General features: G+C 26.2%; 1 protein-coding gene across 3 annotated transcripts in view; it reads right to left on the reverse strand.

Annotated features, from left to right (window-relative positions):
* Positions 1-4,600: 4,600 nt before the first annotated feature.
* LOC119616012 (homeobox protein abdominal-A) overlaps positions 4,601-27,215 on the reverse strand; it is a 35,558-nt gene continuing 12,943 nt past the window's right edge. For all 3 annotated transcript variants that reach the window (XM_037972127.1, XM_037972126.1, XM_037972125.1), the window contains 3 exons: positions 26,336-26,383; positions 7,629-7,852; positions 4,601-7,502 (listed from right to left, as the gene is read on the reverse strand). In XM_037972127.1, coding sequence (XP_037828055.1) covers positions 7,158-7,502; positions 7,629-7,852; positions 26,336-26,383 — 617 coding nt within the window. In that variant the 3' untranslated portion in view covers positions 4,601-7,157. The remainder of the gene's footprint in view (positions 7,503-7,628; positions 7,853-26,335; positions 26,384-27,215) is intronic.

The following is a 27,215-nucleotide window of genomic DNA, read 5'->3' on the forward strand; positions in this document are numbered from 1 at the left end:
GACATTACATTTCCTTAGGAAACGAACACATTATTGGAACAGAATAACAACAATCAAAAGACGAAAATGTATTCGCAAAATAAGAAAACTTTCTTACTTTCTGCACTCTCTTTTTCCTGTTATACAAATCGCATCAATTTAACCGTTTAAACACGCACATATGTGTTTGCCATAAATATAAATACGAACATACAATCTCCTTTATAATAAATGTATTTTTCTATACGTAAGCCAGAATGTGTGAGTGCATATAAGTAAATATATGTAGTACATACATACATATGTATGTATGTGGTATATGAATTTATATCATGTTTCATTCATGCTTATATTATTATAATCCGTTTATACCATAAATACATACAAAACATAAGTCTAACTAAATTTGGATCCTTTTTTGTTTTTTCTGAATTAATTAAATTTAATTAAAGATTATTTTTGCAATACTCCCATGTATGTATGTTTGTATATTTTAAGGAAAACGTGTCTGTGCTGCATAAGAAGTCTCTATTCTATATGATTTTTGCATGAGGGTAGAAATTTCAATGTCTTTTATTAATTTTGTTCTAACAAAAATATTATTAAGCTCATAATTACCACAATTTAATGCTGTTATTTATATTAAGAATGTGCAAATGACTTAAATAATGCAGAAATCAATTTGTTGTAATTAGTTATATTGTGTATGAATCATAAATAATTGATATTAATTTTTACTACACAATCAAACTAATAAGACATTAAATGTGCCCAGTAAAAACTATGTAAGGGGTTTAAATGCTAAAATTTACTTACACAATAGCATTTTAAGTCATTATTTTAACACGGTGATGTCACTGGAGGCAAGTACTTACCACAAAAGGTTACATGTAATTAGAAAAGGTAGTACGATTTACAAAATCGCATGAAAAAACGCATACAGCTTTTATATCTTTACTTTATAACACATTGTTAGTAAGAACTTATTAGACTACTTCTATGTAATCCAGACGATATGTAGTAGCCATTGAAAAGTATGTTGTTAGGTAAGTAATTACAATTGAAAGCCATTACTTAGTTTTTGCTGGGTGAACTTTCTGTGGTTAACTTTATGTACTTATGAATGTATTCCGAAAATATGCATACATACATACATATTTCTCTAATTTGCACTTAATAACTAACACATATTTATATAAATATAAATAGATGCCAACAAATGACTAATTTCGATGTCAAAATTTTTTTTAATTTTTAGATTTTACAGGAAACCAAAAATCGGAATTAGGAAAAAACGAGTAATTACAATCTTTATAACACGATATCTGAAAAAGCTGATGTTGATTTGAATGAAATTTGCATCAAGGTTAGTACTATTGGATAGTAGGCCAGACTCAAATTTTGATCTGTATCGGTCAAGAACTGCCGGATCAAAGTTGGACATTTTAGTCATACAGGGTTTTATTTAAAAGAGTTTAACTTTTCACCTATTGGTCCTAGTAAAAATTGATAGCTATTTCTTCATTGTTTCCAAAAACCGTTTGAGTAAATTTTATTGAGGATTATTATGTATTCATTTCAACGAATTATATTAAATTCATCTGTGTTGAAATGTAAAAATCTGAAAATTTCCCGAAAAATTGGAAAATTTCGATTACTTTTGCTGATATGGAATTTAAAGCGTCTCTCAAGGACCTTTCCAATGATACCAATATTTCATATCTTTCCTTTGGAAGATATATGAAAAAAATCAAAAAAAACTCAAAAAAGGACCTTTTTATACTTTGATCCAGCTCACCAAATATTGACGCCAAGACAAAAATTTTTAAAATGGTATATTAGAATCAATTAAACTTTAATTTTAGTTGGGAGCATTGAAACCTTATTTTTCCTCCATACAAACGGGGCCACCCTAATGTACACATATTTTGCACACTACAAAAGTCTATTCATAATTCATTTTCAAATTTTGTACAATTTTTTGTATATGATTTTAATTCGTAAAACATAGTAATAACTAACTTTTGAAATGACACAGAAAAACGCCGAAACACATAAACTAAATTTAAGGTCGTAGAATGTAATGTCATTCTCCGTTTTCAAAAGTTAGGACAACGACTTTTGTATATTTGATTGACTTTTCCTCAATCAGCTATTTATATAGATATTTCGCATCATAACACAAGCTAACAAGTTTTTAATACTAAAACCACACAGCATAATCTTTACTTACCCGGTAAGTAGTAAAGTAATATTGGAGCAAAGTGTAAGTACTTACTTTTTGGGTGAATAACTACTTATTTTTGTTCGACAATGACCAAAAAATAAGTGGTTACAAATGTGCTTACTTGACTTTTCCGGATTTAAAACCGGCTTTACAGTTATTTTCTATGTTTATTGCTCTATTATCTTCCTCAATACTCCATTAACAAGTTATTTTATCATTGTATCTGGAATGGTATTTAAACAAAACAAATATTACTTTAAAAAACTTCTAATATCGACTAGGGATAGATCCACTAGCTAATTCCATATCTTATTCAAAAAAAATTAATGTTAGTGATAAAGGCCACTCATTACCAAGTAATATATGAAATAATTACATTACCTACAATACTCATTACCAAAATTTGAAAATATTTTACTGGGCAGAGTATTCGTTTTTACAGCTTACGGCTACCCTAAATCTGACAACAGAATTTTCGAATCACATAACAAAGGCAAAATTAAACGAAAAATTGTTTCTTAAGAAGCTATGCAATTTTTTCAAAAAAAATAATTTCTAAAAAGAAACAAGTAAGGAAGTATAGTCGGGCATGGCCGATCATTTGATACCCTACACAAATAATGATTATATCTTAAATGATTATTTATAATAAAAAAGCATTTCGGATGAATTTTGCCTTAATTTCGATACATTTTTTATTAAATTCTGATTCTCTGAAAATTACTACATATGGGGGCTAGTGTCAAATATGAACCGATCCTAACAAAATTTGGAAAAGGGATTTTGTTGACATAAAATATTGTTGTGCCGAATTTCATCGAAATAAAAGAGTTTATAAGGAAATCAGCGACGTTTAAGCCATTTTCAGAGGTGGGCTGGGGTCCAATAAAGGCCGATCATTATGCAATTTTGCAGTATCATTTATGCTTACATAAAATCTAGTTGTGCCTTTTTTGTAGAGATATTAGTATTTGGCTTAATCTTTAGCTTTAAAGCCCAATTTAGGGGGTCCGGTTGTATGGGGCCCAAGAGAAATAATGAACTGATATCAACCAAAATCAATAAGTTTCATCCTTGGGTCAAAAGTAATACGTGTACCAAATTTCATCATTTGGCTTCAAAATTGTGTCCTGTAGTATGATTACATGGACAGACAGACGGGCGGGCGGACATGGCTTAATCGACTCAGAAAATAATTCTTAGCCGATTGATATACTTTAAGGTGGATACAGGACCATTAATACTATGTGTTATATGGTACTAAATTTTAATTAAAAAATACTAATAAAAGACTAAAAAAAATATTTATCAAAATATTTAGTAAAACATGTACCAATGTAATAAAATCGTTTGATATAGAAAAACTCCACACTTTCTGAAAATATAACATACATATGTAATATTAACCATAACGGAAATATCATCGATTCGAAATGCAGGATACCAAAGTTGCCAAACGGAGAAAATTTCGATTCGAATTGAAACGCAGAATAAGGGTGATTATTCAAACTCTTTTAAAGTAAAAAAACAGTTGTTATTTTTTTCTTCTCATAAGTAAAATTTTCATTATTTAATTTTTGCATTATTGAGCTTGAGCACACATGAATAAAAAAATTATATTTTTATAATTAAAATAATAATTAATAATACAAATGTTTTACAACTTAAAAAAAGAACGCAATTTATAAACATACGAAAATTAAGTTTAATATTATATTTATAAATATAAACTAATTAAAAATTATTAACAACAATTAATATTAAAATGTAATAATGAATTAAAATTAAAAGAAGCTAGAATTTAAAAGAAAGGAAAACTTATATATTTTTGTTTTAACAGAAAGATGAAGAATAATAAAAATTTAATAAATTAAAGCAAATTTTCATAAATGTTAAGAAGAAGTATAAATAATATCACTTTAATTATAAAAAACAACAAATAAATTTTTTTCTCGACAAAGTAAAAAGTAAACCTAACTTGGCTTTTCTTTAGCATAGTTGGAAGAAAACGATTTGTAAAAGTTTTTTGTTTTATTAAGATTTTAAATAATTTTTATTTATTATTTTTTCATTCGTTTCATTTTGTTTTCGTTTATTGTATTATTTTAATTGTAGTGTTGAAAGGTTGTTTGTTGTCAACTTACATTAAAAGGATTTTTTTTTAATTTGCTTGTTTATGTCAGTATGTTTGAATGTTTGTTTGTATGTGTTACTTATTAATGTTTGTATATAATATTTATATTGTATGTATATATTTCTGTTTTTAAATATTGTTTTTGCAGACTACGTATTTAGTTTTGAGTGAAGTTTGTTTGTCATTTTCCTTTAAAATAAATTACATTTTTGTCCAATTCTATTCAACGTTATGCAAAATATTCAATAGATTTTGTGTTTAATTTTTATTTATAAATATTTTTATTTACTCTTATTTATCAGATTCACTCACATTTGTTTGTTGTGTACGTATTTAAGTGTATTTCTTGTTTTTTTTTTATTAACGGAAGTGTTTTTTTTATTTGTAGTTTAATAATATTAATTGTTATAATAATATACTTTTTATATATTTAATAATATAATTATTTATAATTTACAGTAATTTTGGCCCTATTATCTAATACGTATTTTGAGATTGTGTTTTAATTTTTTTTTAATTAATTTTCATTTTTATTTTTTTGGCTTTTTTTGTTTTAAATTTTCTGTTTATTTGAAAGCCAACCTAACAATTTTATTAGTTTTATTTTTTTTTTTAATTTTTTGTAAATATTTTTGTTGTTGTTTTTATTTAAAGCAATTAGCGTGTACATTTATGTTTTAAATTTATTTATTATTTTATTTGAATTGAATTTAAAAACTACGTTTTTCAGATTTTTTATATTTAAAATTAATTTTTAGTCACTGGCAAACGACATAATTACGTATTTGTTTTATTTTTTTAAATTATTGAAAATTTTCTGCTTTTTAATGATGATTATGTTTTTGTATGTAACATACCCAAATATCTATGATTTTGTTTTATAAAATACCTTTTTTTTTGTTTTTAATGTTTTAAAATAATAATTTCGTTTTATTATTTCAATAAAATGGAAGATTTAAATGTCTAAAGCCATTTGAATTTTGGTAAAAATATTTTAAGGTGAAAAAATAAATCTAATGCGAATTTACCATGATTTCAATCTAATGTTCAACAGAGGATTAAAAAATGAATGACTTATATAAAATGTCAAAATGTAACTTTAGGTTCCGTTATTAAAATTAGCATTTTTCCAAAATTTATGCACCGATTGTAATGTTTTATTTTTGACACTTACCATTTTCAGCTTAAAATGAATCCCTTTTAATTGAATTTGATTTTTAATGAATTTTAAAAAAATTTACAAATAGAACTCCCTTTCTAAGTTGTGAATAAAGTAAAAATTTATGCAAAGTTTTTAATGAAAATCATATAATTTTTTCACTATCAGATATCTTCATTTAATCATGAATGAAATAAAAATTATAGAACGATTTCAAAAAAATATCTTGTTTCATTTGCAATATAGAACAAAAATGTTGATATTTCATTAATTATTAGAATTATTAGAAATTCAATTAATCCATCATCATTTTTGAGTTTTAATAAAATCGATAATGCAACCTCTCTAATTTCCATATAAGGGCTTTTACAAGGACCAATGTCAAAAAAACAAGAAAAATTTACGAATAAATCCCATAGTGCAGAATAACCTCTTCAATGTTGGCACTTTTTATGTTTCAGTTTAAATCCAATTGATATTGTTTAAATAATATTCATCTAAACTAAAAAAACACTCCAAAATTCAAATAGCTTCAAGAGTTTAATACGAACATTTCACCAGCTTGTTTTTAACCTGGACTTCTTTTCTCAATAAAACATTAAACAATAATTATATTTTTTGTAGAATTTACTTTTTTATAATTAAAATAATAAATTCTTAAATTTACTAAAAAATATGGCATAAAAGTTTCAGACGAAATTAAGTTACGTTTTTTTATACAAATTTTCATTTCAACTAAATATTAACAAAAAAGAATAAACAAATTTTGAGATTTTATTATTAATTATTATTAGTAAAGCAAACAAAAACAATTTATTTAAAATTATTGTTTATATAAAAAAAAAAATAAAAATCATCGAAAACTTAAAGAAACAAATTTTAAATTAAAAGAAATACTAAATAAAAGAGTAAAATGAAATGCACTGCATTTCAAATACCAAATACACATAGAGACATTTTAAAAATAATAATTAAAAAACTACTTTTAAAGCAAAAGAATTCAGTACTTTTGTTGCTAAATATTAATTATTTTCTTTTAAATTTTTAACTTAAATTTAAAATATTACATTAAGAAGCAAATTATTTGATTTTAATTGTTTGCTATTTTCGAAATTATTTATTTAAAATAAAATATATATAAATTTGTTTAGACTTATGTAAGTAGTTTTTTTGTTTGTTTGTATGTAGGTGTATGTACTATTATATACTTAATTATTTATTTATATTTGTATATATACGAATAATAGTTAATGTATGTAGAGTAAGTATATGTGTACGTTTATTTTTAAATGTTATATAATTTAAATTTCATTTTCTTTACTCGAATTTTATTTTTTTTATATATTTCTATAAAATGTAAATAATTATTTAATATTAAATTTATTATTTTTTAGTTCAAATATTTATAGAGATTTAAAGATCTTTTACAAACTAAAATTACTATGTAAAGGTTTACGTATTTTGTTGCAACTATATCAACTTTTTGTTTTCATGTTTTTAATGTTTCATTTAACTCTTTTTGTTTTTGTTTTTAATTATTTTAATTTAAATATTATTAGTATTAAATTTTTCTTTTAATAGTTTGTGTGTTAATCAAATTCTATAATTCAGTACATGTTTAAGGGGGTTTATACTTCTTTGCAATCGTTTAAACAAATTTATGAATTTACTTTACTAACGGCTTTTAAAAGATCGTGATTTGTTTTATCTAACGCACTCATCATACCAAGGTTACCACCGAGTCCACCACCGACACCGAGACCACCACCCATGCCAAGACCCAATTTCAAGTCATTTTGCCCCACAACGGAATGATGCAAATGGCCGGGATTGTGGGCGATTATTGAATGATGATCTTGTTGTTGTTGCTGATGCTGTTGTTGCTGCTGTTGTTGTTGCTGTTGTTGCTGCTGCTGTTGTTGCAATTTATTGTTATTATGTTGGGCGGATTTGATGGCTTCTTGGGCTTTCATTTTCTCTTGTTCTTCGCGATCACGACGAGCCTGAAAAATGCACAAAAATAAAAAAAACATTAAAGGGTTTGTTAATACTATCAAAATTTTACTATAAATGTTTGGCAAATGTTTAAATATTTTTTTTTTAATTTTAACTCAATTCTCAACACTTACTTGTTCATTTATCTCCTTAACAGCTCTTAATTCTTTTTTAAGTTTCATGCGACGATTTTGGAACCAAATCTTTATTTGTCTCTCTGTCAAACACAATGCATGTGCAATTTCAATTCTTCGTCTCCTTGTTAAGTAATGATTGAAATGGAATTCTTTCTCCAATTCTAATGTCTGGAAACGTGTATATGTCTGACGACCACGTCGACGAGGGCAACCATTAGGACCTGAAAGCAAAAAGTAAAACAAAATTTAATTAAATATTTCTTAATTTTTTTTTTTTTTTTTTTTTTTTGTTGTTTTCATCTTATAACAAAGAAATATGCAAATAATCTTATGTTAATTAGCAAAAAAATATAAAGACAAAAAACTTTAATAATAACTTGACATTTAAAACAATTTATAAGAGACAATATTTTTTCCTTTACACACTTGAGAAGTAAAAACTAAAATGACTCAAATGGTGTTATCTTTAAGACAAGAAAAGGGGTAACTTTAACTTAATTTTTACAAATTATTGTTACCAAATCAATATGAAAAAACCTGAATTAATTTAAATTATTCTAATGAATGACGCACAATTTTGTTTAATTTTATTTTCTTGTTTCTTTCTAACTATCATAAAAACTACAGGATATTTTTAACAAATTTTTAAAATTCCGTTTTTTACAAAAAATCCAGGCAGAAGAATGTCTTTTTAATTTCCAATCTCAGCTGTCTTCCCATAGAGCATGAACACTTTTGTTTTTTGTTTGTAAATGAAATATTTTTTGTTTACTTTCTGCCGTTTTTGTCAGTTAACACAAGTGCTCTATGGGTTTTCTGCTAATTTTTGGCACCCATCCGTGCATTTTGTAGTTGGCGTAAGAAAAAAGGGTAAAAATTTGTTTTATTTTTTAAATGTTTTGTATGGAATTTTGTTGTTGAGTGTTGAGTGAATGCTGCTGGCTGGCTGAATGTTTAGCTAACTAACTGACTGACTGGTTGCAATTGATGGACTACATGCCGGGTTTAACACTGCTTGATATCGCGTCGGCTTTTACCAAAAAAAAAATAAAATAACACACACAGCAAATATTTTAGTTGCGCTTGTAAATTTTGCGATTATACAATATTTTTGTGCGTGCAAATTTCTTGTATACACGTTTTTTTTAGAAATTTTCTATGCTACCTGTACTAATTTTTTTAGTTGTAGTGCCTAAAGTTACGGGAAATTTTTATGATATTCTTTTTTACAATATATAGTTTCGAAACAATATTTAGGAAATCCTATATAAATTGTTATTGTAAATAAGTACGTTTAGTATTTTTTCAGTTATTAGCTGTTTTTGTTTATGGCACCCTTTAGATAGGTTTTGTAATTTTTTTTTTAGTTATCTGCTGAAAAAAAATACTTTTTATGATTTTTTATGGTTTTTGGAAAAAAATCAATTGTTTGCAGTTTTTGCATGGTGTTTTATTATTGTGTATTGTTGATGTTTGCGTAATATTTTCAAAATATTTTTGTTAAAGCGTAAATATCAATTTTTCAGTTGAAGCGAAGGTAAGTTAGTGATTAGTTTCGAGCTGCAAATTAATTTATCAAAGTAAAAAAATAAATAAATTTTCTGTGAAAATGCAGTTACAAGCAGGGCTGTCAGAAGTGGCGATTTTTCGCCAAAGGTGGATTTTTTGGTTATATACTAATCGATTGGCGAATTTAGTGGCGTATTTTAAGACTATTTTTGTTGGTTCGGAGAGAGTCCTAAAATCAACCTAGATGTTTATATAGGAGTTTGGAGGCCCGAACAATATATTAATCAAAAGTATTATTTAATAAAGCATTAAGTATTTTAAAACTATTTTTGTTGGTTCGGAGAGAGCCCTAAATCAAACTATATGTTTATATAGGATTTTGGAGGCCCAAACAATAAATATATTAATCAAAAGTATTATTTAATTAAACATAACCTCAAACGAGGCAACTAAACGAAATCCAAACAGGCATAACTTTAAAACAGTTATACGAAGTAATTGATTTAATTGGTGCGAGTGAGACGTAATGAGACATATGTAGGCCTCTTCAGGCCTGTTGTGCGCTCCTTTACCAGAGTCTTTAGTCGGAATCATACCCACGACCTCTGAACTGGCAGACTAGAACACTATCAACAAAAGTTCCGAAGACACCCGACTTTTATATTTGACTTGAAATTATTTTAAGGGTTAAAATTTGAATTGTGTATTTGTTTGCTATATACATACATATTTCTGAAAGTTCTGTCTCAGGTCAGCTTTAATAATTCTGTTGTTATGAATATTAACTATACATCATTTCATATTCATATATTGTATTAATGGTTTTTATGTTTACCATTTTTTAAATTGAATTTATCTTGTCAAGCAAACCAAAGAAGTAATCAAACTAATAAATCATTTGTATTGCTCTACATAATATTAATTACTATGCACTTCTCTTAATGGCCTTAAATGGGTGCGAAAGGGATACCAATACTGCATTAATGTTTGTCAACAACAAAAACAACTTCACCAAATAACAATTATGGCATCCAATATGGCTGCCGGACTACTACAGTTTTCCTACAGGTAGACATGTGCGCGAAAAAAGAAAATAAACAACAAAACAAATTCAAAACAATAACAAGAGTTTACTCACAATGCAGTTCAGCTCATTGAGTGAAATTGTTTACTTTTCGCGAGAACTCTCTCTCTCTGTGCTCACACTCAAAGTTGTGTGTGTTGAATTTACTAACACGTGGTGAATTTTAGTTTGTTTTTAATAAACGGAAACATTTGGTGTTGCCATTTACATACATATATGTATAGGGGGATTATGTGTGATTTTATTTGGTGAAATATTTTATTAAATTTAGTTTAAAAATAAATAATTAAGCTAAAATGTATCTTTTTTTACATTTCTTTTATAGTGCAAAACATTAATATAGATATTTAAGTTTATTTTTTATAACAACTAAATGCCAATTATGTTTAATTCTAATTAATATTTTGTTTACGTTTTTATATTCAATGTATGTTTGTGTAAAATCTCACGATTATACTTTACTTTGAAAACAAGGCAATAGTTAATTTAAATAAATAATTAAGGTTTTTTTCTAGCTGTTCTCCACATTTCTTTTAATTTGTGTTAATTGTTTATTTAACATTATTTATGACTTTTTATTATTGAAATAACATCAACAACAAAAAATGTATTTTTCAAAACCACAAAATACCAATTGAAATAGTACAAACAGCAATTATATTCGATTTAACAAATTTTTAAGAAACTGAGAAAAAAATATACAATGACTGACACAGACGTTCTGACTGTGCCGGTTGGATGGATGGATGTTCGATTGGTATTTTTGGGAGTTTCAAGAAGAAAAAAATGTTTAGATTTCGTTTAACATGCCATCCGGGAAGTACGATACTAAAATATAAACAAATCAATATAACAAAAATATAAAAAATAAACATACAAATATTTTTATATTGAAATAAATGGACGGACGGGCAGACAAAATATCTTATATATGAATGTATAAATGTAAAACATAAACGTATCGAAAATATTGTAGAGTTATGAAAGACAAACAATAACAACAAAGACTTATAAGAAGAAGAATAAAAACGATGTTTAAAGAATTTTAAAATCGCTGACAAATCAATTTTTTCGAATAAAACCAAAAATAAAACCCGAAATAAAAAGAATTTGTAGACAGCAACGAACAACAACAAATATGATTCACAATACAAAAAAGCCAAAAACACCAAAAATATGTATAAAATTAAAAAAAAAAGATTCATTCATTTATTCGTTCTTTTCTTTCATTGTGCTTAAACAAATGACAACTAATAAAATACCATACAATACATATTTTTGTATCTGTAGAATGAATTGTTTAAAGAAAATTGAATGTAGACATAATAAATGTTAGTTTTACGACTATTATTGTCATTTATTTGTATCATTTCTTTGAACTGTTAAGAGCAAAAATATGAAATGAAGAAAGCAGACACAAATACATGACAATTTATTCACCTAATACAGAGATTCTTAAATATTATTAATGATAATAATGTAGAAGATTATTATAAAGTAATAATTTTTTATTGTTTGCATTTGGTATTTTTTAAACAAACATTAGAGATTAAAAAAAAAAACATTATTGTTTGATAATGTTTGTTTTCTTTAATAAAAAATGGTTTAAGGAATATTTAGTTTATTTGTTATGAGAAGTTTTTTTCTGAATTCAAAACAAGTTATTGGAATTAAAAATTTAATCTTCACTAATTTATACATATTTGGAAAAATTAAAAATTGAAACCAAAAAACGGAAATACTTTGTTTTAACTTCAAATTTAAACTAATTAATGTTTAATATCTGTCTTATATTATCATTTTTGTATTTTTCACAAATATTAAAATTAACAAATTTCCAACTTTTACTTTTCACAAACGTTTAAGAACTTCTGGCATATAAAATTGGCTGATCAATTTTTGTAATACATATTTTTATATGATTGACCATACAAAAGACATATGATATAGTTAAATATAATTTTTGTTTTTTTTTTTTTTTTTTTTTTTTGCAAATTTTAAAATTCATAACAGATCACAATTTTTCGTTTCTAAAAGAAACGAGAGATACATACGTAGGTAAGGAGAGAAGAAAAGAAACAAAATTAAGTATAATAAAAAAATTGTTTATTATTTCATTAATGTAATTTATGTTATCGTGTGACTTTATAAATGTTAAAAATAATATAATTGTATTTTTTAATAATAATAATAATAAAAATAATTTTTTGAATTGCTTTTTTATGGGTTTTATGGCATCATAAGTAAAAAAGCAAAGCAACATTTTTATAAAGTGTTCAATGGTTTAAATGAATTTATTTTTGTAGTTGTCGACTGCTATTTTCTTTACTTTTGTTAAACAATTTGTCTTTATAAGTGATGGTGTTATTTCCGTTTTAATTTCCTCTATTAAAGTTTGAATTAACAAAAAAGTTTAAAAAGCCATTAAACATGGTATTAGCAATAGTTTGTTATTGTTGTTGATTAATTAATTATTTATTATAATATTAAAAATAGTTTCATTTTCAATACCCTTACTAATTATTAAGTCATTTTGTGTACATTTAAATATTTATTTGTTTTCGGGGTTGAGAGCTAGTAAATTATTTTTATAGCCTCTATAAATGTATTTTATTTAATTTTTTTATAGACTTTTTAATGTTCGTATAATATTGAATGTTTTCGTTACGTTTTCCACTGTGTGTAGTAGTAGTATGTATTGTTTCAGAAGTAAACTCCTCATCATGATCATCATGATACATTTTATTATTTTATAAGTACTTTTTTATGACCATAAGACAACACCTTGGTTGTACGGGTATTACTTGTTTGCTGGTTGTTGTATAAATGTACATTTGTATGTATCTTGACCAAATAAGTTGGATTTATTGTTAATTATATGGTATATTTAGTTTTTTGGTAACACCTCATTAATCATGAAGATGTTTAAACATGTTTTTTTTATACAGTTAAACCATTAAAGTTTTTTTTATGAGTTTGAAATCATAAAATAATTAGGTAAAGCGATAGTTGAGTACATTTAATTGAAATGACTTAGAGGTGTTTTATGGAGTACCCACAATATGGAAATGGAAATTTAAGCTTCATATAGGTATATTTTATTTTTTAGTTATTAAAGCCATATTAAACGTTTTGCTTTAACATTTTCTGTATCTCTTTAAATTTATTTCAGTTATTGATTTTTTTCGTTTAGTTTGAACAAAAAATGTTGGTATATCATTTTATCTTTTATAATTTAATATTTAATATAAAGCAGGTAACACAGGAAAAACAAGAAACAAACAAGAAAATGCTTGAATGTATATAAAATTAACTTAAATAAACGACATCTAACTAAACTAAAAGACCCCCTGCTGTTTGAGACACTGACAATGACAAACACACACGCTTACACAAAAATGTTCTAATAATGGTGGTTGCCGGGAATATTGAACCCCAAAATTTGAAAAGAAACAAACACACATCCTTACGCATAAAAAACAGACATGTTGAATTAGAACAAAAACAACAGCAACAACAACAACCAAATATGTATAATAACAATTCAGACAGCCATTGAAAGCATTGTTAGTTGTATAATAAGTAACCATTATGGTAGAGATTACAACAACAAAAACATCGTTAAGGAAAAAAAAACACAACTACAACAGTAACATCAAAGTGCCTGAGAATTAGGGGTAAGAGAGACAAAAATTATTATTGTCACGAAATGAAACACAAAAGTGGAAAAATGTGTGTATTTTTAAGGAAGTGACAAAAATATTAAATGAAGAAAATTTAGGAAAAACGCAGACAATATTGTTGCAAATGATAAAAAAAATTTAATAATATTAAATTTAAAATCCTATTTGCTCTACAAAAAATATTTTAAACTCAAATTTCCATTAAAATTTTAGGTTTCCAAATTGTGTATTGCCTCTGAGAAAAATATTTTTACAACTGAACTTAAATCTTTACTTTTAAAATTGCCGTTTTTGCAACAGTCAAACGTCATTAAATGATATCTTATTTAGGCTAAAATATTAATAATTAAAAGTATGTATTTCAAAAGTTGCCTAATAAGATAAAATTATTAAAGAATTCATTTAATTCCACTTTTTAAATGAAGCACATACACATATGCATGTATGTGTACGTACATACATACATAATTTTTCTTTTAAATTATTATTTTAAATAAAATGTTTTCGAAAAAAAAAATAAGTAGCAAACATTTATGATGTTCAATGAACTGTTAAGTATGTAAATGGGTGTGTGTGTGTGCACTCTATAGTACCCCAGCAATTCGGGATGACAGTTCGATTTGATGATTACTGAAGTAGCTAAGCGACTTTTAAATATCACATTCGTGGCTGATAAATATATTAACCAACTTCCTGACTACATCCTAGACTATCTAGAGGCACTTATGTAACGACTTACAAATTCGCTCGAATGAATAAAGTAAGCAATTGAGTTACCTTTGCATTACAAGAGTAGAAATGTAACAATTGACCCAAATCCAGTTAAATTTGTAGAGATGAATTTTGGAAAAACTAATGTCTTAAAAGTGTATTCCTGTTAAAATTACTGGGACAGTTCTTTACTACTTGAAGTTGCGTGTAAAAGCAAAAACTATTTATGCGTGGAGGTACGTGTGTCGTCAGTCAATTGAAAAACAATGGCAAAAAATAAAACGAAGAAGCATGAAAAAAACTATAACTAAAAAAAAACTAAAAAAGTAGTCACATAAAAATCATTAAATTATTGTTAAAGAAACAAAAGTTTCTGTGTGTGAAATCATTAGAAAAACAATAAAAGCTGGAATAAGAAAAAAACTGACAATAAAAAATCAATGAACCATCATATAAGAACCAACAGTAAGCCAATAATAAAAATGAAACGAATTGAATTTGAAAATAAATGTACATATGTATGTATAAAAGGAGTCGATTTTTTTATAAAAAAATGAAAATTCACTTTCATTTTGAATATGGGAAAATTATATTTAATTGTGAAATTTGTAAAATTAATATTTAGCTAATATTAACAGAACTATCAATATGATATTCTGACGTACTTAGTATGTTATTTTTCACATTCTTAAATGTTTTAAATTAAATATAGAGATTCTAAATGTCAATAAAATTCTGAAAAAATATTAAATATTACAGCTGGTACACAATTAAACAATAATATATGTAAATTTGTTAAATCCTATGGATTATGGTTTTCTGGACTTTTAATACTTAATTTCAAAAATCATATTAGTTACAAAAAAAGAAAAATAAGAAGAAAAAACTAACAGATATAACTGCATTTAGGCATAACATGTTTAATAGCAACCACTTTTTTCGGGTTACGCATATTATTTAAAAACTTACATCCTTATGGTATACACGCACACATAAATACAAGAATATTACGATTTATAAACATTAAAATGTGTTACGTTTCTATCTGTCTGTCTGTCCATCTTTTCCCTAAATCCTTCTGTATATTACGATCCCTTGCCAGCATACATCTGGGTCTGACACATTCATGAAAACGTACCGAAAAAAAATTTCATTTCCCTTTTTCAGTTTTATTTATTTGCAATTTAAGCTTTTATTTTTTCGTTTTTCATTTATTCTTTTGCTACGCACCATGGCAAAAGCAGAAGGAAGAATGTTTTTAAGTACAAACAACATGTGCCTTAGAAAATTTATGGTTAAAATATTTTGCGTTCCGTTTGGTCCTGTATAAGTTATTTTCAGTACTGTTTTTTTTTTTTTTATTTCTATATATTTGTTAGTCAGATTTCTTGTTTTCTTGTATATTTGCTTCTATGGGTACCAGGAGTCATGTGTTTTCTTATAATTTGGAGATTTACTTTACAAGGATGTGTGAGTGTATGTGTGAATGTGCTGTTGTAAGAGCTTTCGTTGTTAGCTGAAGTTACCCAAATACTTAGATTCTAGGTTGGGTCATATATTTTTCACATTTATTGTGGGTATTTTGTCTTATCACACCCTCGTGTAGAATTTAAAAAAAAATCAAGCAGACATCTTTCAGTGAAATATTTTTGGTAAATGTTTGAATAAGGCAGTTTAGTTTTTTTCATTCTTTTTTTATGCAAGTATTCTAGGGGGTTTAGTAACTTATTACATACATTTTGCTTGTCGTTTGTTAAGATTGTGGCTCATTAATATGCCACCCAACAAACAAACATTTGAATAAAAACAGGAGCGAAACTACAAAACCTGGGCCTTAAATTAAGAAATTTTATTAAATTTTGATAATTATAAATAAATAAAACACTATGCTTGAATTTTACACTTTTTTGTCAAGCGGAGCACCCAGCGGTTTAAACTAATTCGAGTACTCTGAATATCTTGAAAGCAAAAGCTAACATACAAAACGGTTAGCATCAGTGTACTCATTAGTTTAATCCGGCGACTTGACCTCTTGACATTTTTAGAAATTATTTTAAATTATTTTAAGGAAACAAATTTAAAAAAAATATACAAAATTAGAAAGTAAAATATTGTCAAACAATTTCGTGAATTCGTAAAACTATCATTGTTTTAAGGCCCTTATATTTTTTTAAATTTCTTTTTAAACTCAGTATTTATTTTAAGCAAACTAAGCACATAATATATGAGATATTTTGGCAACAAATTTCAAAGTATCTTAGCCATTATATTCACTCTGACTTAGAGTCAAGAAAAAACAACAGAATGGAAAACACAAACATACACACACACACAAGCCCAGAAGATTAAAAACAACCATAAAGACACTAAGGGTAAATGCCAGTAATGACCAGCTTTCTTAACATTTTTTTCTTATTACAACATTGTAAGTTCTTAAAAGGAAAAAAAGTAAAATTTATATTTCTCAGTTTGAAACACATAATATAAGGGTGGCTATTCCAAAATACATACATACATAGGTGTCTTAAATTATAAAGATCTTTAAAATCTTTTAAATTTTGTAAACATCATTTAAGTTCTTAACAAAAGCTTGTATTATTGCTAAAAACAATAATGGCCAGAGGCGGCCATTCATTGATTTTTATTTTGTTTGTTTTTAATTTTCTAAATTGGTCCTTGGAGACTCGCTCGTATTCGTTCAAAGCCTTTTCTTGGCAGTCTTTGTTTGCCTTAACTTTGAAAATCCAGCTCTACAATTTTTCAAAGAGTAAACGAACCAAAACCACCCCTATACTCGAACATACTGGTTGGTTGGTATGTAATGTATCTACGTATACATGAAATGAAATTCAAGAAATCTATACACACAGTCAGCCATAAATTGTAATAAAAACAGTTAATATAAATTAGTTGCTGCCATATCAATAGATGTTTGTAATGGCGTGAAATATATTTCTCCATTATTTTTCATACAAAATTAATCCCTCATGATTACTTGCTATCGTGAGTAGTTGTTTGCTACTTACGGGCCTCACTTGCCTGGTCACTGAAAGACTTCTGGAAGACATTTAAGGAGTTGGGGTGTTTCGAAAGGTTCAAAAAAAGACAGAAAAGCTTTTAAAGATTTTGTTAAATGTTTGCTTCATAAAGTAGTTAGTTAGCATTTGTTGCGAAATACAATTTTGTAATTAGCATTTGTTAGGTGTTTGTTGTTAGAATTTAATATAGTGTTTTTGTAGTTGTTGTTATTAGGCATCATATTGTACATTAAAAAGTGACTAAAATCATCCCTTATTTAGGTTAAAGTCTCGCAAAGTTTAAACATTTATGTATGTATAATAAAAACATTTTTTAACTTTTTATGTATATTAAAGATGTTCTAGATATCATTTTAGTGTAAGTATATCCATTATTTTTATGCTGTTTACTCTCGAGAGTAGTGTAACTCTTGATAGGAAGAGTTAAAAAAAAAACCATTCAATCAATCTAAAACCTTCTACAAAATCCTCCACATTATCAACATTTCCTGCTGGGTCAATATGACTAATATTAAAGATAATTTGTATTAAGAATATGATTAAAAACTATCAGGTTTTTAGTTACTTAAGGTGTGGTCGTTCATTTTTATAATTTATATTTTAAATTATTTTTAATGTTCATTTCACATTCATATTTAGAGGTATTATTTTTAGACCTCAAGCATGGTAAAGAAATTATAATTTTTCTATTTTTATGTCTTCCTAGAAATGTTGCATAAATTATGTAATAAAAAAGAATTTAATGTGACCAAAAAGTGAATTAAGGAAATAACTATAAATAATAGAAAAATCGAATGAAAGACATTGGAAAGTAATACAATAATACAAAAAGTTATTTTTTTATTCAAAGCACCAAATACTTATTCGACGGCTAAAATACATATTAAAATTGTTGAAGATTCAGTTTTGTATTTATTAAAGAGTCAAATATTATTCATAAATGGCTCAAGAGGACAGCTATGCAATGAACATTATATTTAGCTTAATAATTTTTTACATCGAATTTGTGTAATATTCATTGTTTATTTGAACATTTGGTTGCTTGATTCAATCATTGTAGTATTTGAAGCGAGTTGTTAATTTTTTAGTATCGTAAACCTTGAAAAGTAATAAAATGTGCACTTTAAAAGTGTTCGCGGTGTAGTTAAAGAAATATTAATAATTTAGTCACAATTAACTGCATTTTATTTACAAAAACTCATTCTAATTGTGGGAAGTCTGCGTTTTATATTGTTTTATTGTTTTTATAATTAATAATATTTTACTGTCATTGTGTTTGAGAACAAGTGCAAATGTGTGTGCATTGTTGTTTAAGCGCCATTACATTAAAATAGCTTGAGTTAGACGCCGTTTCATCGACAAACCTTGCAACGAAATAATTCTATTTAGACATGACAATGCATTCAATTTATAACAATATAATTTTCCTTGTTGCTACTGGTTTTTATTTGCAAATGAAACAAAAGAACAACTGTCAGTGAGGCTGACTGTCTGACTGATTAGTTAACTGTTTGTCAAATATGCATTAAAGTACGAACGTTAGGGAGACATTTGTCTAATGAAAAATTAATTACAAAAGTTTTGTTTGTTGTTGACAACAACAAACAGCTTGTTTATAAATTCTACAAATGTATGAATATTGCTCAGCAGTTTTACTAGGAATTAATGTATCCATTTTTCAAAGTATTTGCATGGATCGCATGATTAATATAATTTGCATCATTTGACATTTACGTTCTCATTGTAATGCACAGGTCTGTGGTCACTTTAGCGTCCCCAAGTATTCTAGCTGGTGGTAATTTGCTACTTCAGTATCTTTTCAGGAATTGTAGTCTGTGAATGATCAATTGACTTTCTTCTTCTTCATGATAAAATAACTACTCACAAGTTAATAATTTAAATATTATATTACAAGATAGGCCCCTCGAACTGCAGGGATGTGCTTGTGGATTTTAACTTCGGAGTAATTTTAACATTAAGGGAGCAAATTAAACAAACGGGGGCAAATCATCAGCACAATGACGTTTGCTAGATGCTGCAGTCAGCCAGTGTTAGGAAGTTTAGAGTTTATCATTACAAATATTACAATTGGGTACTTCTGTCTGTTTTGTCTGTTATTTTCAGTATTTATTCTTATCTTCAAATAATCCACACCGACCAAAATCTAACACACCAACGGATGCCAATGTCATTGACAGTATACATTTTGTGTTTTTTTCCTCTGTTAATCTCAAATAGAAAAAAAATTAATATACAAAAAAAAAAAAAAAAAAATCAAATGAAAATAGAAAATTTTGAAAAAGGGTAAAAGTGTTAGAAGATTTGGTTGGAAATTTTATACATTCAGAAATTATGCTGTTGATGATGACGACTGCCTTTGTTTTATGTTGACTTTGAGTCGGTTACAAAAATTAAAAACAAAAAGTTACAAAAACAACAAACGAAGAATAATGAAAGAGCGTCAAAGCGGTAAGGGTTAATTTATGAGGCGAGATAAGCCTTTATATTTATTTGAATGCATGTTTACAGTTGTGAGGAGAATTATAGGGTCATTACAAGATTTCCAAATTCGTAATAATTTTAAATATAACAAATAAAATGTTTAATTTAATTTCCTGTAAAGGAATAATATTTTTCTTTACTTTTTCTCCGATTAATATGCAAAGTAATTAATAATTGGAGTGCTAATATTTGTTAATAAAAAATTTTATTAATTTTATTAAACACTGATAAAGTTTATTTAAGGCACAAACTTTTGGATCATTTGTACATATTTAGATAAGTAGGAATGCTTTTCTTTTCTCTCCTTTGGATGTATGTATATCTTATGCGTTCAAATATATGTTAAATTTTTCATTAATACATATTTTTTAAATTTTGTTCTTTTACTCCTCTGGTATTATTAACTTTTGTGGTACATTATTTTTTACTCATATATAGTTTTAGTTGTTGCTGTTTTTTGTGTTTAATTTCCGATATTTTTTAAAACAATTTTGTGGTTGTTGTTGGTATTATTGTTTGGTATACGGCCATTACAAAAATATGCATTGTTGTGTTATCGGCACGTTTGTGCAATTTTTGTTGATTGTCGATTTGCAAGCAAAAAATTGTAAAAAATATGTGGAATTTGTCGCTACAACACGTTTCGTCTGAGGATGAAAATTAAACTTTGGTTAATCTGTTGTGTGTTGTGGCTTTTTTTTTTTTTTTTGCTGCCAGCGTAGGTCGATGATAAAGCAAAACAAAAACAAAATCGGCAAACAATTCAGTATGACTGCAAACACGGAGCCAAAGAACAAAGAAATGGCTTAAATTACATGTGAAATACAATACATTGTTGGAGTACCAAAAAAAATACAACAGAAACATTATATATTAGTTTTTGTTGTTGTAAGAAAAAAAGGGGTGTTTACGATTGATGACGATGGTGGGTTGGTAACGGTGGTCAATGTAATTTAAATTCACAGACAAAAATCCAATTAACATGTTTGTATCATCATACCAAAACTGCACTCTACCTTTGCTTAGTGCTATTGGGCTGTGTTTGCTAAAAGACAGGATTTTCCCTTCCTTTAGTGTCACTATTTCACCCTGTAACATTAAATCCAACCAACACCCTTGTGTTAATAAAATACACTCATATACACACAAATAACTACATACATATGTATGTATGTATCTATGTATGGTTATAGTAAAACTTTTAAATCCTTTAATACATTGGAATGGAAAATATTTGTTAATTATAATAAAAATCTTTAAATAGATGTTTTGTAAGACTTTTGTAGTCCGTTAATGTAACACAAATACGTTAAATATCTATTTTAAGGGATCATATGGAAATTTCACTTTAATTTGTAATTATAAAATAATATAATAATTCTGGAAATGTTTTTGTTTAGGCATTGTCTTAACTATAACGTTTATTATAATTATAATTATTAATATCAGTAGTTTTATTAATATTTTTTTCAAATTTAATATAAACATGTTATGTTGTTGTTAGTTGTGTTTGATATGCGTGTTTAGCTGCAGTATTCATTTAAGAAAAAGCCATGTTGTTTTATTATTGTTGTTGTTTTTATTTGTTTGGTTTTCATTCAGTGTGTTTTGTTAACGATTTTTAATTAATTTAAGTATGTACTAACATTAATATTAATTTCTTTACAAAATTTATGGTTGTTGAGTTAAAATGTTAATGCACTTTTAAATTGTTTATTACTTTGGCAAGAAGCAAAATTATAAAAATAACACCAGTGAAAATTATCTTCTTTTAATTTCTATACACTCTAATTTCTTTTGAAAATTTATGAATATTCAATTATATATTTTTCTTATCTTAAAACTAGATAAGAAGAAAATTCTTCTTAATGGTTTTTTATATTTTTTGCCATAGGAAAACCATTATAAACTTTAAATTTGTTAAAAAGTTGTACATGAAATTAGTAAACTTCATCGTTAATTAAAGGAAATTTTCATTCTACAGATTCGTTCGTACTGACATTTAAAGAAATAAATGTCTTTACACCACATATTCTTTAAAATCATTATTAAAGCTGTTTTTCTACTGAAATTCTTCGTGCCAAAAGAAACGTACTAAGTCGTATGAATTCATAAGGGAAATTTTAATTAAAATAACATTTCTATAACTAACATTTCGGAGAAGTTCGCGAACTGAAAAATTTTGTCAATTTAGAAAAAAATGCAAATAAGAATGAATTTTGCAGAGAATAAAATTAATCACAAAATTCATTATCATTAATATTTTGTGACTTATAAAACTCAAATAAATAATTATGATTTTAGAACTGATAATGTGGAACTGATAAGATGGAATTCGAATAACACGTTTGTTTGTTAACACCCAGTAGTTTCAGGAAATTTGAATAAAATGTGAATTTTCATACAAAATATTATTTTTTGCAAATTTATCCCTTTAAAACATGAGATTCGATATAGCAAGGTTTACATTATTTGATTTGACCAAAAATTTTCAGAGTGCGACGACCATATCTAGTATCAAAATAATCCGAAGTTCCCAAAAAGAAAAAAAACATAGAAATAATAAAATATGACACCCTAATGTATATAAGTATTTAAAAATAATAATTAATTTTTATATTTATATACTTGACATAGCAATAAGCTGTAAAATATTTATAAAGACATTTATCAAATTATGTTTTTTTACTTATATAAACATTAATTTTGTTTTAAAAATATTATTTATATAAATAACAACAGAAAATAGAGAATAAAAAAATAAACGTTTTGAAATCTCTTAAGTAGTGACCCCAAATGACTGGAAGTCTTTATAAATCATTTTGATAGACCACCACTTTATCGCTACATGTACCCGTACATACTGGTGTTGGTATATGTATCTGTGTGTAGATGGTTGGATCTGCTGGCAGATAGAGATTAAATGAAAATGAAATCAGAAAATGTCTGTAGTTTAAATTTATTTATACTTGTATGCATATTAATTTAATAATATTAAATAAATATTTATATAAGTAGCATGTATGTATGTATTTTTTATTCATTTAATGCCACACATATTATAGAAAACAACCAACAATAACAATAAACATCATCATTAAATATAAATATTTAAAAATTATTAGATTATTAAATTAATTATCATTTCTTTTTTAATTTTTATTTTAATATAACGACTACAATAATGAAGACATTTATGTTCAATTTTTATTTAGCTGGACTTTAAAAGGAAATCTTATCGAAAAGAGAGATTTGTTTCAAACATAAATGAAAGGAAATATTAAAAGTGTTGCCAGGCAAGTGACAATAATTTTAAATTTTTATAATTGTTTGCTAAAATATGCAATTTTGTAAAAGTACGCTGACATGTTTGGCATAAATGAAACTAATTCTTAACTTTTTAAATGAGATCATTTGCTATAGTTTGTGTACTTTTATTATCTGTTCAGGTTATATGTATGTACGTATTGAAGTGACATACAATGTTGGTTGATTGGTTGCTGTGTCCCACTATTGTTTCCAACCACCACCACCTTTTTGTTAACAGAAAAAGTTCACAGTAATAAAATTAGTTTTAACGATCTTTTTATGATCTATTTACGATTTTACGCCAACTTACGTACAGAATACTTAACGATACCTCAACACTAAAAGGTTTTAGTAAGTGTTTTCCATGAGTGTATGATAATAGTACACTCATACAAAATGTATGTAAAATAAACATGATGTTAATGATAATTAAATCGTTGGTTAAATGCTTGGGAAATATTTAATTGATTTTTAAAAGAAACATATAAAATCAGTTAAACCCCATAAATTTACCGTTGACTTTTAAAAATTCGCCATCAATTTTTTTTAGTTTTTAGCAAAAAAAAAGAACGTGATTTAAAAATAGTACTTTTTTTTGTATAAAACTCAAGTAAATTGTTAAAATAAACTTGTCAGTAGGTGCGTGTTTTGGAGCAATAATTTTAGAGCTTAAAACTTATGAATTTAAACATTTCAAACACATTTCTTTTAAGGGAAAATACTTTTTATATGAATAAGACATCAGACGAAGAAAACACTTTTTAAATATTTAAGTTTAAAAAAACACATGAAATTAAATGTAAAATTCCTTTCAACACTTTTTGTCTGCTGCTTAATGCCAATAAAATGAAATGACATTTTCATCATGATCGTGATCATGAACAGCAGCAACGTCATTGTTGCAAGCGATTTAAAAAAAAAAAAGAAAAATAAATAAAAGATCTACATCATATTTTTGAACGAAACTCGTTGTACGCAACAGTAGCTGTGTTACATGTTAAACAAGCACAACTGCATTAATTTCCATTTCTCAACTTGTCTGTCAATACCGGTCATATTTGAGGCAATAAGAAATAAAAACTTCTTCCTTATATTTGCAGACAATCACACACAAACACTCAAAGGAATTTCTTTAACAGTTTAATTAAACATACGAAAAACACAAACGAAACATATGAAAATTACATTTACATCACAAGATGTGGTAAAATTCTACTAGTGTATTGCCTTGGCTAAATTCCCCCTTGAAACTCTATCAACAGCGCCACAACTTGTAATCTAAAGACTGTGTGTAAGTAACCAGAAACCGATCAATGCCTCAAAACATAACACTGCTGTTTGCATTGCCACTTCTGGCATTAAAGAATATTTTAACATCAAGTCTGCTGGATACACTGACGAATTTTGCAACGAATTGAAATTTATGTAAGCAGGCAACCAAGTGTGATATGATCCCGTCAAAGTCAGTCAGTCTGTCTGTCTGTCTATGTTTAATTTAATTTAAAGTACAATTAAACTTTTTCTTATTTTGCGAACAACATGATTAAATCTCATGGATGATGTCGGTGCAGGAGATGGTGATCGCTTTAAGTACGTGCTCGAGACGTGTTGACCATCAGCTCGTATGGCAAATGTTGGCCACTATATATTTATTAATTGTACAAATGATTGTATCCTCAATACTTTGTTTGAAATTTTAATACTTTTATTGTTTATTTTTGTTACGCTTGAATATTGTTCGTGTTTTTTTTTTCGTTCAATTTGTTTTGCTATTAAATGTACTCTTTTGAACCAGTTTCCAGTGAAGAAAGTTTTGGAAGACCAAAATTAATATACAAAATAAAGAATAGGGAAAATCGTTCATATATTTTTTGTCGAAATTATAAAAATTTTTATATAAATGTATAATTTTTTTAAGTTTTTATATAGATTTTTTAAAAATTACAGATTTTATTAAAAATTAAAAAAAAAACAATGCTTTTGATTGGATATTGAAAAAGTGAATCTTTCCAATAATTTTATGTGTACATTTACTTCGTTGACATACTTTACTTGCTGTTGCTTGCTGTTGTATATGATGAATATTTAAATGATGTAAATGAAGCTAAATACATGACATTTGAAGTAAAATTATTACAAGATCTTATTACGATTTCAAAAGAAAAATTTCATATAAATCAAGAACAATTAAAAAATATGAAAATATAAAACAAAGCATAAAATCACGAAAAACAATTCATTGAATAAATAAATAGAAGAGTAAAACAATAGAATAGAATTGTTGTTTAAAAATAGTCAGGTACTAATTTACAGCATTAAATGTACGCAAAACAGCATGATTAAAAGAGACGTACTGCGAATGAAAGGCTTTGGAACAACTGCAGAAATATGAAAGGATTCCGTTTTATGCAACAATATAACAGACCGTGAAATTTTTAAAATCAAATATTTTTAAAAAGAAAATATGAAAATTTTATCTATTGAAAAAATTTTTGCTAAAGAATGGTTTTAAAAGGGTTTTTGTGACAATGACAGATGTATGAAATATCAAAGAGAGAGAAAGTATTTTTTTTAGTCTTTTTGTTTTAAAACAGCAGGTATCGGCAAAAAAATTTAAAGTTTTCAAGGTCATACGTATATGAAAAAAAATATTAAACATTTAAAAATGTTTCCTTTGCTAACTGCTAACTCTTAAGTACATATGTTGAGCTATCCTCGGCAAAAATATTTAATAACTCTTTGGTGAAAAAGTCAAAACGCCATATTCCTCACTTTTGCTTTTTAAACATTTCAATGTCATTCTACTCATTAACTTTGGCAATGAGTTAAATAAACATTAGTTTTTTGGGTTTTATTGCATTTACTTACCATTAAAATCTCCGCATACTACGCGTTCGAAGGGACTTCCCATCCAGTCTGTAAATAAAAGAAGAAGAATTAGGTAAAATATTAGTCATATATTCATAATTTATTTTACGGTTTGTTATAAACTCATTAGTTGAAGTTAAATTAAGGATTTAACTCTTCTTAGGGCGTTAAGGGTAAATTATGAAATCATAAGTATGTGGTCTTGTCAAGGTTGTCTAAGTAAAATATTTAAGAATTTTCAAAATAACTGACAAAACATGCTTTACAATTTTTCTTTGAAATATTTTAAAAATGGCGATAATCGCAGTTAATATGTATCTAAATATAAAAACTCTAACATGTTAATATATGTGATATAAGTAGCAATAGATTTTAAGTCAGATCTTATAAGTATTCACAATTAATAAATCTGTCTTGACTTATTATCATGATAAATAATTTTAGCCTTATTTTAATTAAGGTCTGATTTACTCATTCAATATTATAAACTCTATGCAACTCGATTATAACACCCCATAAATGAAAAAATATCTTAATTATTCCAGCTTTGTTTTTCTTTAAATTAAAAAAATAATAAAGGAATTATAATATTATGCCAACAATTTAATTAAAAACTGCATTAATATTTTGTACAATTTACACATCATATTGAAATTATTTGTTCTGTTTTTTTTTACAAATTCATATTTATGCACATGTCCAGGCCAGTACATGAACATTTGACGCCATTGTCGTCTGAGCTTTTCCTTGTTTGTTCGTTCATTCATTCATTCATCTGGTTTTAAATGAGACCAGACAAACTTACAACAAGCCAACAACTACAAATACAATAATAGCAACCATAATTACAAAAAAGTTAAATTTTCATTAAAACGCCAGC

This window comes from Lucilia sericata, unplaced genomic scaffold (genome assembly GCF_015586225.1).
Source record: "Lucilia sericata isolate MDLA Ls3-8-SP2 unplaced genomic scaffold, ASM1558622v1 Contig000052F_arrow, whole genome shotgun sequence".
Lineage (NCBI taxonomy): Eukaryota > Metazoa > Arthropoda > Insecta > Diptera > Calliphoridae > Lucilia > Lucilia sericata.